The 17,397-nt window shown below is 37.0% G+C and overlaps 5 protein-coding genes across 7 annotated transcripts; 3 read left to right on the top strand and 2 right to left on the bottom strand.

Moving 5' to 3' along the window:
• Positions 1–30: 30 nt before the first annotated feature.
• LOC105462914 (tRNA selenocysteine 1-associated protein 1) lies at positions 31–2,427 on the top strand. Its single transcript, XM_011709831.1, has 6 exons — positions 31–261; positions 374–461; positions 566–763; positions 1,274–1,596; positions 1,869–2,068; positions 2,179–2,427. The coding sequence occupies exons 2-6, from the start codon at positions 420–422 to the stop codon at positions 2,301–2,303; spliced, it is 888 nt and encodes a 295-aa protein (XP_011708133.1). The 5' UTR covers positions 31–261; positions 374–419; the 3' UTR covers positions 2,304–2,427.
• Positions 2,428–2,618: 191 nt separating this feature from the next.
• On the bottom strand, positions 2,619–7,942 carry LOC105462913 (transcription factor TFIIIB component B'' homolog). The gene is made up of 6 exons (XM_011709830.1): positions 7,570–7,942; positions 5,965–6,865; positions 5,364–5,820; positions 4,843–5,276; positions 4,217–4,321; positions 2,619–4,075 (listed from the first exon to the last, which is right to left on the bottom strand). Exons 2-6 carry the CDS (start codon positions 6,833–6,835, stop codon positions 3,384–3,386), a joined length of 2,559 nt encoding a protein of 852 aa, XP_011708132.1. The 5' UTR covers positions 6,836–6,865; positions 7,570–7,942; the 3' UTR covers positions 2,619–3,383.
• A 311-nt stretch (positions 7,943–8,253) lies between these two features.
• Positions 8,254–10,500, bottom strand: LOC105462912 (protein CLP1 homolog). Its single transcript, XM_011709829.1, has 4 exons — positions 10,064–10,500; positions 8,920–9,974; positions 8,788–8,821; positions 8,254–8,560 (listed from the first exon to the last, which is right to left on the bottom strand). Exons 1-4 carry the CDS (start codon positions 10,160–10,162, stop codon positions 8,474–8,476), a joined length of 1,275 nt encoding a protein of 424 aa, XP_011708131.1. The 5' UTR covers positions 10,163–10,500; the 3' UTR covers positions 8,254–8,473.
• A 313-nt stretch (positions 10,501–10,813) lies between these two features.
• Positions 10,814–14,414, top strand: LOC105462911. Of its 3 annotated transcripts, XM_011709827.1 has the most exons (4): positions 10,814–11,089; positions 11,377–11,468; positions 11,544–13,596; positions 13,681–14,414. In XM_011709827.1, the coding sequence occupies exons 2-4, from the start codon at positions 11,389–11,391 to the stop codon at positions 13,894–13,896; spliced, it is 2,349 nt and encodes a 782-aa protein (XP_011708129.1). In that variant the 5' UTR covers positions 10,814–11,089; positions 11,377–11,388; the 3' UTR covers positions 13,897–14,414. The 3 variants fall into 3 exon arrangements, with proteins under 3 accessions (XP_011708129.1, XP_011708127.1, XP_011708128.1); XM_011709825.1 differs by having other exon boundaries at positions 11,377–13,596; XM_011709826.1 differs by lacking the exon at positions 10,814–11,089 and adding an exon at positions 11,096–11,306 and having other exon boundaries at positions 11,377–13,596.
• Positions 14,415–15,066: 652 nt separating this feature from the next.
• On the top strand, positions 15,067–17,234 carry LOC105462910. The gene is made up of 5 exons (XM_011709824.1): positions 15,067–15,301; positions 15,606–16,007; positions 16,141–16,336; positions 16,436–16,651; positions 16,715–17,234. Exons 1-5 carry the CDS (start codon positions 15,235–15,237, stop codon positions 16,974–16,976), a joined length of 1,143 nt encoding a protein of 380 aa, XP_011708126.1. The 5' UTR covers positions 15,067–15,234; the 3' UTR covers positions 16,977–17,234.
• Positions 17,235–17,397: the final 163 nt, after the last annotated feature.

Raw genomic sequence — 17,397 nt, 5'->3', positions numbered from 1 at the left:
CAATTTCTTGCGGCTTAAGGCTTACTACATCTATTGTGTTTCGGGACTAATACGAGCAATGACATGAACATCCAGCACGGCACTTGTCAGTCAAATACTCAAATAGTCAATTGTTATTAACCTCTGTACGGGTTGATGCTTGTTTACATACGTTCTAATTTAATTTTTTCTCGCACAAATTGATTTGTTGTTGACTTTATACCGATCTATTCAATAAAATATCGTGAGCGTACAAAAAGATACAGTGTACATAACCGCAGTGTGAGTATATACATCTAATATCTGAGGTCAATGTAAAATTGGTTATGTATTCAAGATAAAGCATCAGAACGATATAATTCTTATACATTTTTTATTTTGCTCCGAAATCTAGGCAGCTCGGAAGAGGCAGATAAAAGGAGATCGCAACGGCGAACAAAATGTCAGGGCCAATGGTGCTGTGTCAACTATGGATGGGTGGCGTGAGTAAATTGTTTAGATAATTTGATGAATAATTTCTTCGCACACGATTACTTCGAAACACTTTCAATACAAATTTTTATTACTGAAAATTATCTAATTCCAGCTGGAACCATACATGACAGAGAGCTTTATAATGAATGCATTTCACAAAATGGGCGAACAGCCGCAAACGGTAAAAGTTATGCGAAATCGGTATACTGGCGAGCCAGCAGGATATTGTTTTGTACATTTTCCAACTGACGAAATGGCGCTCGATGCCATGCACAAATTGAATGGCAAGGTGATACCTGGTTCGAATCCTGTAAGTATTAGTATATTGTAAACTTTGTAAAAATAGAATATCTTACATTGTATGCAATAGTTGTTATTAATTTAATAACATGGTGTCTAAGTCGAGTTTGCTTTCTGGAAAAAAGTCCTATGTCACATAGGCTATGTAGATCTTGACTTTTTCATAACTTTATTGTAATTGCAATTTTTATGAAAAAAGCTATATCCTTTGCCCAAGTTTTACTGCAGAATTTGAGTTTCCAAAATTTATTATTTGAAAACTTTCCTCTCTAACAAACGTAATATAATGTATCTACTTTCAGTGTTATCTTGAAATTAAATTCATGTTTAGAAAATTTTATTTCTATCAATGAGTATTTTTTCAGTCAAAATTTATATATATATATATATATATATATATATATGAATTTAGATTCGGTTCCTGGAATTATCATCCCATATATAACCAAATCTAAATTTTAATAAGCACTGTTTTAACAATATTCTAATAAACATCATTTTTGCTTGATATATTTTGTAGCCAGTACGATTCCGATTAAATCACGCCAGTACTACAGGGAAACCTGCCGCCGAACGGGAATTCAGTATTTGGGTAGGCGATCTGTCCACCGATGTAGACGATTACTCTTTATATAGGGCATTTGCCGCGAAATATAACTCGATTAGGACGGCCAAAGTTATATTGGACAGCTCTGGATTCAGTAAAGGCTACGGTTTTGTTAGATTCGCGAACGAGGAGGAGCAGAAAAATAGTCTAATCACTATGAATGGCTACAGAGGACTTGGAACAAAATCCCTGAAGATCTGCAACGCAGTGCCTAGACCTTGGAATAAAATATCTGGGTATGTGTTAGCTGCACGTTAAAAAGTTTAAATAAAATGTTTGTAAAAGGACAAATTCTTTTATCCAGCCATTGTTCTGAACAACATTCGCCTTCGATATTGTACTGCAAAGAGAGATTCATCTACATATATTTAATATTACATTTAATTTTAAATTAATGAAAATTTAATAAAAATAATATGGAGCCACAGCTCCTTAATCCTATTACTTTTATTGATTTTATATCGTCTGAACCTGTACACGTCAATTTATAAATTTTTAATGATTTTAGTTCGACACCACCGCAATCAACTTCTGAATATCCAGCATCAAATATGAATTCAGAGGCATACAATTACTATGATACATCGTCATACTGGAATAGTTACAGCGCTTGGCAACAAGGTTACTACGAAAGCGAGCCCACGTCAGATGCTTACAACAGCTATGTATCTGATCAGAAACCGGAGGAAGATGAATTAGAATTGATCGGTATGTTGTTTATCTTCTTATGGCGTAAGGAAATAAATATGTATATTTTTTTCAACAAATCTTATTTAAGTATTCTAATCCATTAGTTTACCCTTTCTCTTTTTTTACAGAACATTCAATCCCCATTGACATCGATAAGGTGAACAGAGAAATAATCGAACAAGATTATAATTTGTGGGATGCTTTGGAAAGCTCAAAATGGATTCCATGTGACACTTTAGAATTATGCTATTAAGAGTAAAAAATAAAAAAATAATTACACAAGAAGGTACATTACCATTATCATCATCACACATGTAATACAAAAATGTCAAAAATTTATTTCAATCTTTTAAATATATAAAAAAATGTATATTTTAGCAATTATGATTTTAAAAATTATCAAACCATCACTTTCCGTATATAACATGTGCAATTTTTTATTGCAAAAATAAATAAATGCATTTAAATTGCTCAATGTTTTACATGCAAGTTGTGACACAGTTGTGGTTTATATATTCTGCAATAATTTAATTATTTAAATTACATATAGTCGCAGATACAAAAAATATTCATGGCAGTACTTTTAATGCTCATAATTATCGTATAACACTGTGTTCTAACCACTGTATACTCGCATACCATTGATGTATTTTACATACATTCTAATATTTTTCTTGCACAAGCCGAATTATTCTTATTTCTATATCGAGTTATTTCATGCGATTGTATGAGAATGTACAATGTTACGTATACATATACCTGGTATATTTTTATAGCCAAAAACGTAAAACCGTTATGTATCCAAAATGGAAAAATAACATCTGAGTAATATATCTAAATGGCAAAATAAATAGGTATGCATATATAAAATTCAATCGCTCACGCTAAAAAAAAAAAAATAAAGTAGATTACACGACCTTCGTTTTGCACATTGCTCAGTTCTTATCACGTTTAACACAAATCTCCGTTTCGTCGAAAAATAACTCTATCTACAGATAAAAAAGTTTGATACATACTAATTTCGCTTGCAATTAAAAAAATCTTTACATACGTATATGTAAAAAAAAGGAAATTTTATCTTATTATAGTTTACATTAATTTACAAGGAAAATAAATCTCAGAGCTGTCCGAATCAACATCCGTGTAAGAACTGCATTCGAATCTTTCGGATTTTCTCGATCGAACGCTTCTTTGATTTCCGTGCTTCACTCTTCATTTGTTGCTGAACATTATTTATATCGGTACTTATTTCTATCTATAATATCCCAATAAAGGATATGTCCTTTTGTAGTTTTATACGAAATTGGATTACAATTAAATGCCATGCAAAAGATCATTTCTCAGAATCATCGACGACGTTAATCGTTTCGACATTTTCCGATTGATTGAGTTCTAAAGTTTCCGACGACTGGCTCCCAGACGACACGCTAGGTGTAACTGTTGTGCTGGAGTCGATGTTTGAGGTAACCATGTAAACTTGTAAAATAGTGTTTCCAGGACTCTCTGTAGATTCCTTCGAGACAATTACCAAGGCTCCCGGTTCCATTTGATTGATATTCGGTATCATCGTCATAATATTGTCGGAACAAGTCGTTTCCGTATTCCCGCTGTTCGTAACAGCCGTATTTACGTACTCCGTAACTTCCACAGCTACGTGTGACGGTATCACACTCTTGTCTACCGACGACTCCTTCTTGGTATTACTGTTAAGTGCACTAAAGTCAGGCGCTTGCAACTTTCTTATCTTCTTCGACAGTCTGCCGGATCTGGTCGGTCGGAGTTGATAAACCTCCTCGGAGCTGTCCGAATCAACATCCGTGTAAGAACTGTACTCGTCAAATCTCTCGGATTTCTCGTCCGAACGCTTCTTCGACTTCCGTGCTTTTCTCTTCATTTGTTGCTGAACATTATTTATATCGGTATTTATTTCTATATCGAGTTCATCGTTTGTCACAGTATCTACTGTATCAGCTTCCGGTTCGTTGGACATTGACTCGCACTCTCCGATACTTTCCGCTACTAAACCTGTAATCATATATTGGATTAATTTCTTATAAGTGTAATACTTCATATAAAATTTCTTAATATGTTCATTTGTTGAACAATATTCCATTAATATATTGATCACATTATTGTTTCATGAAATCAAAATTGTAGTGTACTTACGATGCCTGCGTTTTCTGTAAATTCTGCTGAAGCATTGTTCGCTCTTAATTTTCTCCGATGCTCTTTTAGGTGTGTTTGGAACACATTCCAGCTTTTGTAGCTTTGCTGAGGACAAAACGTATCTTATAACTCATTTGTTCAAAATAATAATGTAAATCAAAATCCAAAGAAAAACACAAAAAAAGTTAGATTAGTGTAGAAAAATTTTTCAATATTTATGCAATTACAATTTAAAGTTTAACTGCTATCGTAGTGAAATTACACGAGCTCGATATAAAGTAAACCTTAATCGAAATAATTATTTTAATAAAATTATATAATTTAACATAATTATATTTATATCATTTATTATAAGATCAAAAGATGCTTACAATTTTATTGTAGTAAAGTAATCAAAACTCTAAATTATTACAACTGCGTTAGTATTGAAAATAGGATTTATATTCATATTTTTTTTATATTTGAGAATAAACAATTTTTTTTCAATTTGTCAAATTTCTTTACACTTGTAAATATTGTTTTACCAATAAAAATTGTAAATATTGTTTTACACCAAATATTGTTTTACGTATTGTACAACGTGTATAAAAGTAGAATTTAAAAAAATTATTATAAAAAGAACATACCTAGCTGCTCTTCTAGCATATCGGTATCAAATTCTTGATGATATTTTAGAGCTTTTTCAACTAATTGTCGATTAACTCTCTCCTCCTTCTTATATTTCTGTTTAATCTCTTGCCTGCTTCTATTTGGGAAAAGTGTCTGCATCAATAGAAAATCCGTTCCTACTACATTCAAAACTCTGTAAAATTTAAATGTTTCCCATTTCGGCCACTCTTTGCTCCTCTTGTGCTTTTTATAGAAACCACCGCCATGGGAATTATCGTCTTCGATGGTAGCCTCGCTCGCCATAATCTCTTCATTCCTCTTCGCATCCGTTTGCTCTATCACGAGACTTTGCTCGTCTATTATCAACTGACCGTCGGGGCCCACTTTCACTTGCGGCATGGGCATTGCCGACGGATCATCCTCGTCCTCCTCTTCCGGTATTTCTTCCGGTCTGGAGAAGAAAAATCAGATTAATCATCAAAATTTTGATACAGATAATGTTTTTTTATACTTCACCATTCTAATCCAATGTACTTACGGTGGTGGCGTAGGCGCTGGTGTAATAACCCTTCGTTCAAGAGCGGACGATTTTGGCATAGGATTTGTCACGGGATTATAATATATCAAATCGTACATCTTCAATTGGCTCCTATCGGGCGTTCTATTTTCGTGCTTCAGCAAAAACTCCCGTCTGGCTTCGGCCAGCTTTCTCGCCGATTCCGAAACCAGCATGCGCCTCTTCTGCATTGCCTTAATCTTCGGAGGGCTGACGCTCTGATTGTCAACGACAGCACTCTCCTTATTGCTTTGTACAGAGCAGACGGAGTCATTCCGTACGCGACTCGGCACGACGGACGCCACTCTCTTGCTGTGCTCATCCTCGGACTCACTCGCGCTACCCTGCACGCTGTTCTTTCTTATTCTACCGCCGCTGTCCAACCTCGGTGTAGGTCTCATGAAACATGGGCGATTCTGTATTACCTTTGTAGGTGAGGCTAAAAAAAAAATAGCTGTATATTAAAATACATATAATTTTAAAGATATTATTATGGATATTGAGATAAAGAGGAATCAAAACATAAAATATTGTTCTCGTGTCATTCAATCTAAATCTACTATTTTTTTTACGTGTTCTTTACCTATATCTATTGCTGTAGGCACATCTGGTAGCGGAATACTTTTCTGTATCGATTGATCGGTAACTTTGTCAGGCTTGAATACAGGAGATTCTTGAGAAATTGTCTGAGCACGTAACTCTTGAGAGTCCGATTTTAGTGGAGAACATAATTCTTGGAAATCTGGTTTTTCAACAATGACCTTTAAGCTAACTCTATCCTGTTTCTTCTTAGTTTCCTCCTGTACCTTTGCAATATCTTTGACAGCTTCTCCCTCTGGTATATCACTAATTCTGTCTGATTTTAGTGGAGAACGTGATTCTTGAGAATCTGGCTTTTCAACAATAATCAATTCCTTTAAATTAACTCTGTCCTGTTTTTTCTTAGTTTCCTCCTTTGCAATACCTTTGACAGCTTCTCGATCTGGTATATCACTAAATCTGTCCGATTTTAATGGAGAACGTAATTCTTGGGAATCTGGTTTTTCAACAATAACCTTTTCCTTTAAACTGACTCTGTCTTGTTTCTTCTTTCTAATTTCTTTTTGAACCTTTGCAATATCTTTGACAGCTTCTCGCTCTGGTACATCAGTACTAGGTACATCTATCTCTTTCTGTTTTTCTTGTTCCGATGCATCAGTGCTGGATCCATCTTTTTCTTTTCCTTCCTTTTGCTCGGATGTATCGGTTCTAGCAACATTTTCCTCTTTCTGCTCTTTTACCTCTGCGATATCCTTGGCAGATTCTTGCTCTGTCTCATTGATATCAGATATGTTTTCTTCTTTCCTCTCCTTATCAGCCACATTGTTAGCATCAGTGGAATCTACTGAATCCTGTAAAGGCTTCTTTCGAACTGGCACAGCTGCCAAGGCTTTAATTCGTGCCCGACGCAACATTATGCAGATAAATATATTACAATAGAAAATCTGTAAAAAATAAGTACCAATAAATCATAAAGCAATAATTTAACAATTAGTAAGTTAGAAATAAAATCATATGCCATATACACACATATATATATGTATGTATGTACATGTATATGTGTACATATTTTTGAAATAATTAATTCGTGGCTAATAAAAATTATGCAATAAATTACTGATGCATTAATAAAACTTTCTAAAAATTTTCCTTTCAACTACTATTCTGGCGGGCATAATGCGAATAGAAATGACGTTTACAAATCACTAAGTACAATCAACAGCTGTAATAACACCTATCCAGCCTGCGTTTCTTTCATATATCAATCGCGAAAAGTGATGTGAAACCTTGCGCGATTATTCGAAAAAATTCGAGCCCAGGTGATCTATAATGATCTATAATGCGACACGTACGATAGATCAAAATCGCAAGAGGTGATTATCACCTCGCGCGAGATATCTTTTTCTCTTAAATCTCACCGAATGGTGGAATGGTGGCTAACAGCATCTTCAATCTGCTCTTATATAACGCTTAAATAATTATTCTATCTATGCAGTTTTATACATCACACGATCTATTTTCTATTCACAAAAGTTAAATGTCATAATTTTTCCCCCCCTCGGTTTCTCGCCATTCAGCTCAAGCTCGAAATATGTGTTCTCTAATCGAAATGTCACGTGTTTGGAGGTTATCCCGCAGCGTCACTCACCGAAGAGATTGTTCCGACGAGCGAGGGACCGGCGGCTTTCGTCGGGCGTCAACGAGACACCATCGTATCCTCGACGATCCTCCGCTGCGGCACGAGCGGTCACCCGCGCACCTATGTTATCGCGGAACACGTGGAAGCGCACGCGACCGACTTCGAGCTCGGCGAGGCGCGCGTTGACATTAAAGACCTTAGGGAGGGGAAAAGTCAGTCGCGGGCACCGTTCATCTCGTTCAAATCGCGCCCGTCGGCTCGTCTCCTGTCTCACCTTCTCAGCTCGCAAACATGCAGCGCGTTCTTCCGAGAGAAATATTAGCGTGCGCGATTATGACAGATTGTTATTGTAACTACGCGTGAGTCTCGCGTTTGCGCGACTCTCTTCTTTGGACCCCGTCTAGAGGACGCGCGTCTCCGAAGCGCGACGGAGAGAGCGAGAATTTAAATTTGAATGCGAGTAAAATGAATAGAACGTAATAGATTTATTATCCTTTGCTAGCTGCATCACTTTTACATTTTCTGTACGCTCGAAATGAAATAGGCAGAACTGGGCGTTGCGAGAGAACGAGAGGAATATAAAAGGAACAACTTTATTGCAAACATTTTTGTAATTCAACTATAAAAAGAGAATCTTGAGATTTTAAATAAAAAATATATTGTAACAAATTATGATACAATAATTAAATATTTAAATATATTATAATTCAAGTAAAAAACAATAAAAAATTGTTTAATCATACAAAATAGTTCCAAATATTTAGAGTCAATAAGTTAGTTTGTCCTAGATTCGTACATATATACATATATTTAACACGATTATTTATATATATATATTATATATATAACTTACACGACATATATTACGTAGGATAAATATAAACATTTATATAACAACAAAGTCCGTCTCTATCTAATGACTGTCCATAAATTGTATATCCGACAGTAACAACACTGTATTCGGTAACGGTCTAGGTTGCGGGCTAAGCACCGTTAACGTCTACGTCTCGTTCACGTTAGTCCTGTAAATGTGTTAGGCTCGTACGTATATGTATATTTAACACGATTATTTAACTTACACGAAATCCAGTACGAAGGCTGACTTATACACATTTATAGTATCTAATAACAAAAAAAAAAGATCTTCTATATCTAATGACTGTCTATAAATTGTATATCCGACAGTAACAGCGTTGTATTCGGTAACGAAGGCGATGTGCTAAGTACGGTAAACGTCTGCCTCTCGACATCCACGTTGGTCCTGCAAATAAAAAATATTTTCATGAGAAAAAGAATTATTTATTGTTATAATAACGTCGATAAATATAAATTTCGGAAAGCATCAAATATTGTACTGACACGCAGACAAATCCGGCCACGTTAGTCTGCACGACGTCCTCGGGTGGATTGACGGAAGAAATGGACAGCATGTGATGCAGCAGACTCGGCCCCGGCGTGATCGCCACCAGCTTCGTCAGATTGTCCTCCGCCTTCATGCCCAACGGCATGCAGGACGCCGGTAGAACGGGCGCGCCGATCTTGTACAGCCTCACCTCGCTCCACTTCACCTCGACGTTGTACGGATTGAACGGTATCGGCGAGCCGTAGAAGTACTCCCTGACGCTCTGATCCCTCGCCTCGGGCCTCCGCGCCTGGCACCGCTCGACGAGTCCGCCGCTCTTCGGCAGGAAGACCACCTCCACGAAGTCCGGCATGTCCCTCACCAATTCGTTGTAGAGCCTCTCCTGATCCAGCACGAAAATCGCGTCCACCGCGAACGCCTGCACCGCGTGCGTGAGCAGCTTGTAGTCGTCCCCCTTGACCAGGCCGCACGTATTTATGACGATCCCCGACGCCCTGACCTTCTTGTTGACTTGCAACAGGTCCGAGCAGACCTCCGCCAGACGCGTCACCAGCAGGTTGTACAGCGTCACATTGGCCTGCGGCAGTTTGTGCCCGAAGTGGAAGACGACCGAGGCCTGATGGCTGAAACCCTCCACCACGTTGGACGGCCGTTCCACCAGGAATGCGCTTATGGTGCTGGGAATCGATATGTATCCCTGGCTGACGTCGAGATCGACGAAGATCGGACTTCGGCCCATTCGCACGGCGTAGTTCGACAGTATCCGGCAGAGCGTGGACTTTCCCACGTCGCAAGACCCGCCGACCATTATTATCGGCCCGATGGAGTCGTCCTTCTCCGCCGTCTCCCTTATCCGCTCCATCGCCGCGTGGCAATTCAAGTACAGGCCCATCGGCGTCTCCTTCGCCACGTAACTGACCGTAACTTTCCCGACCAGCTCGACGGTACAGCCCTGCCAGGTGTAAACCGCGACTTTCGCGCCGGTGGTGAACTCGTACTTCTTCCCTCTCACCAACGCCGTCCCGAAAACTTCCGCCCGGCCGTTCTTCAGCTGCAACAACACAGTTTTGTGTTACCTAATAATAATATAAGCTAGCAATAGAAGAAATAAAATCTCCAAGAGGAATCACGTCCCGTTACCTCCAATCTGACTTTTTCGTTCTTGTTCTCCACCTCGAATCGCAATTCGCATTTCGGATCCAACTTAAATTCTTGCACCACAGACTTTTTGTTCGCCATTTTTCAATTATTTTAGATTAATTACACAGATAAAAATTAATTGCACGAAGTGTTTATTTACTAACTCGACGTCAAGTTACGCTTGTCCCAACTCGTTTACATCTCGCAATATTTTGTCGATTATGTGCAAAACAATTATAAAATTTTGTAAATATCCACAAATGAAACAGCAAATAACCAGATCGAGCTCTTCTTCTCCTTTAATTGACGCTCGCCGGCTTCGCCGAAGGTGGAACGCTCAGTAAACGATGTGTACCATCTATCTGTCACAAGAATGCCGCATATAAAATCAAAACGACAACTTCGAGCGTAGCACTCGTAGCAGCCGATACTGCGTCGTCCAGTAACCAGATCGATAATCAGTGTTGCCAGTTGCCGGAAAATATTTTGTGGCCAACTAAACAACAAAAATGTACCGGATTTTCGGTCAAAATTTATAAAAAATGTGTATCTATCGCCGGAGAGCTATCGCTTTTATTTGCATACTTATATTTTCACAGTATTTAAAAAAAGAATATACACATTTCTTCTCTTTTCTCAAAAAATTATTAACAAATATATTTGTGTCGCTATAAATGGGAATTAAATATTCCCAGTGTCACGTGATCCAAGTGGCTGCCTGGTATCCCCTCCACTTGCAGCCAGTCCTATAACCTCCTGGCGCTGACGCTAGGTCGTTAGGTTGGCAACCACGTTGCCGACATTTTATGCAAGAATTACGTTGTGCTTGTGATGCGATCGGAAAGTTAGCGGCTTCTTCTCCAAGGTCTTCAACAACGAATTGTACGATGCAGATTTGCGCGATACCACGTCACCGTCCGTCACGTACGTTCAGTGTGGTAGCTGACACGATACACATTTGTTAGATTCTCAACGCGGTCGCCGAGCGTGCAGTTTCAGCAGTTAACGACTTTCCCGCCTCTCGAGGTAAGTTTACACACAACATACGTCACAAAACACTTAGTTTGCATCGAAAAACTTCGATCGCGAGCAGTTGGAACCCACTACAGAAATCTAATTTATAATAATGGCCAATTTAATATTGAAAATTACATATTTTGGGTATTAAAAGCACTGTTGTTCAGTACTTTTAATGCTCGAAATAAGTAATCACTATATATCTTTCTTACAGTATTGAATTTCTGTAAGGATGCTATCTCGGTTTGTTTTATTAATGCGTTTAAACTAGATCTATATGTTAAATATATTTCCAGATTAAAAAGACAATGGGAAAACAAAGTACAATGGCTATCACTCCAGTGTCCAAGCGTGTGACACGTCTGAGAGCTCGTGAACAATCTGTGAGGACTGCGTCCTCGCAAAGGATCCTCACAAAGGACCCTACACCCAAGAAAGTTGTCACCCGTAAACAATCTGTGAGGACTGCGTCCTCGCAAAGGATCCTCACAAAGGACCCCACACCCAAGAAAGTTGTCACCCGTAAACAATCTGTGAGGACTGCATCCTCGCAAAGAATCCTCACAAAGGACCCCACATCCAAGAAAGTTGTCACCCATAAACAATCTGTGAGGACTGTGTCCTCGCAAAGGATCCTCACAAAGGATCTCAAGAAAGTTGTCACTATTAATACAAAGGATATTAATGTTAGTGCAAAAGACAAAAGTTTGCATGTACCACAAGAAAATGTATCTCTAAGAAACACTCGAACGCCATTACTACGTTTACGTCCTCGTCGAAATAAAAAAAATTACTGCGAGAACTCAAAGTTGCTGCAGCAGTATATTTCGCCGGAACAGCAGGACAGTAGGGTGATACTGGAGAAGATACATTTGAAAGATGACAAAAAAGTGCCGGTGTACAAAGCTGTAGAACCTTCTGAGAAATCCTTGGAAGACAAGAATGATGTATATGACTTCAAGTTTGACTTGAATGACGCGAGAGAGAAAGCTAGCAAGAAAAGAAAAAGGAACGTTAACAAAGAGAAGGAAAGAAATGTTAACAAACCGACCAAGAAAACGACGCGTAAGAAAGTTACTGCACGAACGAAAGCAATTGACCGTGAGATAATAGAATCTGCTAAACCCGCTGGAAATCTGCCGATGAAGATTGCACAGGGCGATACTTCAGAAATTCCAGGTACAAAATCGACAAAGAAAGACAGCGCGAAGAAAATTGAAACAAAAATAGATACGGATATTCGGCCAGTGGACGAATCGATGAACAAAGATACTGAAAAAGAAATCGAGCCGCCGAGAATAGAGGTAGATCTTCAGACGATAGAAGAGACCGAGCCACCAAGAATAGAGGCAGATATTCATATGACAGAAGAGTTTGAGCCACCAAGAATAGAGGCAGGTACTCAGATGATAGAAGAGTGGAGTTCAGCAGATGAAGATGATGCGGAAGCACCGAGAGCAAACACAAATATTCACAATCAAACAACTTTACCTGGCACGTATATAAAACAAGTTGGAAAGGAGAATGCGGGCAAGCCGAGAGTTGTATCTATCGAAAACGCGAATAATATTATAGTCACCAAATCCCCATCCAATAGAACTGGAGATTCGCAGCCCTTTCGACCAAAGAGTATATTTGATAATAAAATCTCGTTGAAGGAACCGAACAACACGTTGAGATGCTCCTTGATGAAAACTTTGTCGCCCATCCAGAAGAGCACGGCAGAAACCGAGATTGATTTTAGCAGTCCGTGGCGACCTCCGACGTTAATGTTTTCTCAAACCAAACACTTTATTCAGAGTACACCGTATAAGATCCATGAAACGAAGACAGTAAATAAGGGATTAAATAAGAAGAGCGTGGAAACGAATAAGGAGAACGTGGAAATGAATAGGGATGAGAATGAAAACATGGAAATGGATAAAGAAAATATGGACACGAATAAGGAGAATAAAGGCGGAAGGGACAAAGAAAACAAAAAGAAGATCGTCGGTCTTCGCAAAAAGCACGCAATTCAAAGGAAACTTTCAGTTTCGGAGAATCAGTCGCCAGAGAAAGTTAAAGCGGCAGTTGCGAGCAAGCCTGTTGCACAACCTGCCAGAGTGTCTCTAGGAGAAATCAAGAATTTGTTACAAAGACCGAATGTTAACGGGGATAACAAGCAGACGGTGGATCAGGCGCATGCTGAAGTTGACAAATTACACTTGGAGCAGAGGAAGCTTCCAGTGTCGGAGAATCGGCCTCCGAGGAAAATTAAAGTGGCAAGCAAGCCTGCCAGGGTATCTCTAGGAGAAATAAAGAATTTATTACAAGGACCGAATGGGGATAACAAACAGACGGTAGATCAGGCGGATGCTGAAGTTGACAAATCGCACGTAGAGCCGAGGAATAAGCAACTCTTGGATGTTCTCAATTTTTCCGACACATTTGACGTCTTGTCTGAAAGTGAGAAGCTATCAAATATTGGAAATGACGCTCCATTGTTTATGGATTTAGAACCCTCACATTTTTCGAAGGTATTTAATATTAACATTACATATTTGCATGTTTTTCTGCATATCGTATCGCTCATTGTGTTTATTTTTTTTATATTATTACAGCCGGCCCAACATTCATACAGAAGAAAACGTGCCGTGAAGTTTGATCTTCATTCGGAAGATAGCGATGAGGAAGAGAATGAAAACGTTAAATTACCGCCGAAGAAAAAGAAACTTACGAAATTAGAGAAAGAGCAAGAGAAGAGGCTAAACGAATGGGTAAAAACTGTTAACACTACATTCCAAGAAATCGAAGAATATGACTTGGTGATTGAGTAATATGGAAAGTGAAATTGTTACGGCAAGATTAAGGACCTGAAAGAATTTAAAGCTGATGAACCGATCCTCTTTCTTAACTCAGTTTGAAACTATTTATTATAATGTTATTTAATTTCAGATCTCATCTTTTATTTGGATTTTTTTTGCATGCACGAAATTTTATTTATAAGAGGATAATTTCATGTATGATGATTTTAATTTTAAAACTATTGGTTCAGAGAAAGCAAAGGTTCTCATATTTCATTATCACAAGTCCTATTAAAATTTTATAAAAATCTTTAAAAAAAATTGTCATATTGTATTTTTATGGGAAGTGTAGGATAATTTTTATGATTGTACAATAATAGATATTAAACTTTCATATATTATTCATGACGTAATAGTTATATATGGCATAACGAGATATAAAAATAATATAATAGTTATAGATGGAAGCGTACAATTTATTTAAGACCATACTAAATCAGTATGTTATGATATTAATATGTTGTATATAATAAAATATTTTTGAAGTTATATTTTTTTGCAATATTAATTTTTACTTGACTGATTTATAGACCCAATTGTCATAGATTGTAAACATAGAAGCAATTTTTTACTTATTGATATTTTTGTATCTATTTCTATATGAAATAACATTTCAATTTTCTAAGATGTTATCTTAAAAGACGTAAAATAAAGATAAATACCGAAATAGTTAAGGAGTAACGATGACTAAATTGTAATCAAATTTAATCAATTTATCGAATAATATATGTAATGCGTTTTAATACGGATAGAATTATTAACTTTTTGTTGCTTGATATATGAGAAAAGGATTAAATTATGGAATGAATTATATAATTAGAAATTTTGCTTTTTAATAATTACAAAACACTATATCTAAAATAAATTGCACTTTATTTAAAAAAAATTAATATATAAAATAAGATTTATTCTTTTTTTTCTCTTAATGTCGAGAAATCCAGTTAAAAAGGTTATAGCCAATCAGATTTTGTAATTTCCATTTATTTTTTTTTACCCACAATTTTGTTTTTTTACTTTACATTTTAAATTATTTTTATCTTATAATATTGATCTTACAATAATTTTGCGTTTTCTAATTCCTCTAATTCATAACATGAATCATGATTATGAAAAAATTTAAATCCCACAAATATGCGACCAATTAGAAAATTGTGCACCACACGCGCGATGTGAACGACGCTGTAGCTTTTTCTAACCTCTATGTTTCGCGCGAAAAGCAACATCTTTAATAAATAGGTTAATACGTTAAAACGAGGCATTAGTAATATAGTTAACGAGGTAACATCGCTAAAATATACAAATAAATGAAAAATGACGCGACTTAAAGCGATTATCGAAGATGTAGTTGCACAGTCAAGCAAAATTCAGCCAATTATTGGTAAGAAAAACAGCTCGACCACGTTGCTGTATCTTATATGTTTACTACTTTGTAAAATATTACTGTATGATAATAATCCATCTTCAAGCATACAGTATATTTATGTATTTAAACAATTATATATTAATATCATATATTTATTTTTAATACATTAATTTATCATACATTTTATACATGTTTTTTCACAACAAGTTCAATCAACTGTTATCATGTTATTCCAACTGTTTATACATAATTATACATAATACACAATTACATACTTGTTAATTTAATAAAGAAATTTTATAATCATAAACTTGCACAGTGAACTTTCAAAATGGTGAGCTGAAAGATGAAGAAGTCAAGGAGATGTCATGTGGCATGTTCCGTGATCAAAAAGAGAACAAAACTGTGTTGGCCTTGTCAAGTGGACACATTGTTTATAAGGGTTACAGACCGGATTGTAAGAAAGAGTCGACTCGAACGATGCTGGTACTTCACAACAAAAAGACAGGCAAGGTACGGTTATTCGAAACTGAGCGGTGGCAAGTAACGCCGGTGCTCGAAAAACCTGACATCGAGGTCAACCAGGACGACGTGGACGAGAAGATTATTATCCTGAACAAACAATTCGGATCCAAGAAAGTTAAACGTAGAACCGAGCAATTTGAGAGACTGAAAGTGAATGTCGATACCATTAAGGACCAACTCGAGCAAACAGTGTCAAGTAAGAGAGTTCCTCTCTTTCATTTTATCATATAATTTATCTTTCAAATAATATCCATTTATCATGATTTATATATTAAATGCAGTAATATGTCAGTTGCACACAAAAGCTCACCGATTTTGTCTTTTGGCAGATGTTGAAATCGACAGGCTAGATTTATCGAATCAATTACAAGCTGAGGACTGTATCTCAAATACGATCCTACCTGCGTGTAATAGGAATGCGAGTAATGTCAAAGATGTGTACAATGTGTACGATATTATTCCCAAGAGTAAATTGGAAACGTTACACGAGCACGCGATGGAGGCTCTCAATGGAGACGTGGAAGGGTACTTAATATTTTTTTAGTGTCTAATACATCTGCTTTTTTAATTATATAATATTGTTGCGTGCATAAAATATAATACTATGTCTTTCTTATCGCGTAGGAAGGGGAAATTTTTCAAACGCACTTTAAGAACCATACAATCCGATCCGGACAGTGTGAACAAAGTCGCTCTTTTGCTCTACATTGAAATGATCAACGCGTGGTTCGCCATGCCGCTGAGGAACGCGAAGAAACGCGACGTTGTCGTGTGCCCGATTTCCGAGGAGGTGAATCAGCATATTATCGACACGTACAGCGTGCCCAGCTCGAACGGACGGTGAGTGAGCGTCGCAAGCGTCGCGATCGCGGCCAAAAACGTTAACAAAATCTCTTTTTACAGGATGCGGCCGAATACGATGAAGGACAAAGGCCTCGTGCACTGCATTATTCTCGCGCTGACGATATTGAACTTCACGCTGGACTTGGAACTGTTCCGCATCATGCTCGAAACGCGAACGAGTCTCAAAAAGCTGACGGATCTCGCGAAGATTATCGGGGCGGTGTCCACTAAAGAGGATAAGAAGGTCATCATGCTTAAAGTTCCGCTGCCACCACCAGTGTCGCTTGTTAAGAGAGGAAAGAGATCAGTGAAAACTAATTAGCGATTTTGTTAAGCGATAGATTTTAATATGTTTGACAGTATAGAATTATGTTTTAAATATTTTCCAGACCTCTTCTGAAAAACTAGAAAAGTTTACATGTGCTTTGTACAGTTACAAAATTACGTTGTCTCGTGTGATGTAAATATCTGAAATACATACTGAACTACATACATCTTACACTCTTACACATCGATACACATTCTCTTCGACTTTTATAGATTTAATAAAGAGATATTTAAATTATATACTCCAAAAAAATTTCAAACATTTTACTAAGTATATTGTCAAAATAAAAAATATATTTTTTACAAGTATAAATATATACACACATATGCAGATTCTGCCAAAATCAAAACGAAATATTTTATTCATATTTTTATAAAAATATAAATATATAGATATTATATTTATATTTTTCAGA

This window comes from Wasmannia auropunctata, unplaced genomic scaffold (genome assembly GCF_000956235.1).
Source record: "Wasmannia auropunctata unplaced genomic scaffold, wasmannia.A_1.0 LD336092.1, whole genome shotgun sequence".
Taxonomy (NCBI): domain Eukaryota; kingdom Metazoa; phylum Arthropoda; class Insecta; order Hymenoptera; family Formicidae; genus Wasmannia; species Wasmannia auropunctata.
The sequence above is the reverse complement of the archived record's forward strand: the minus strand, read 5'-3'. Positions and strand labels throughout refer to the sequence as shown.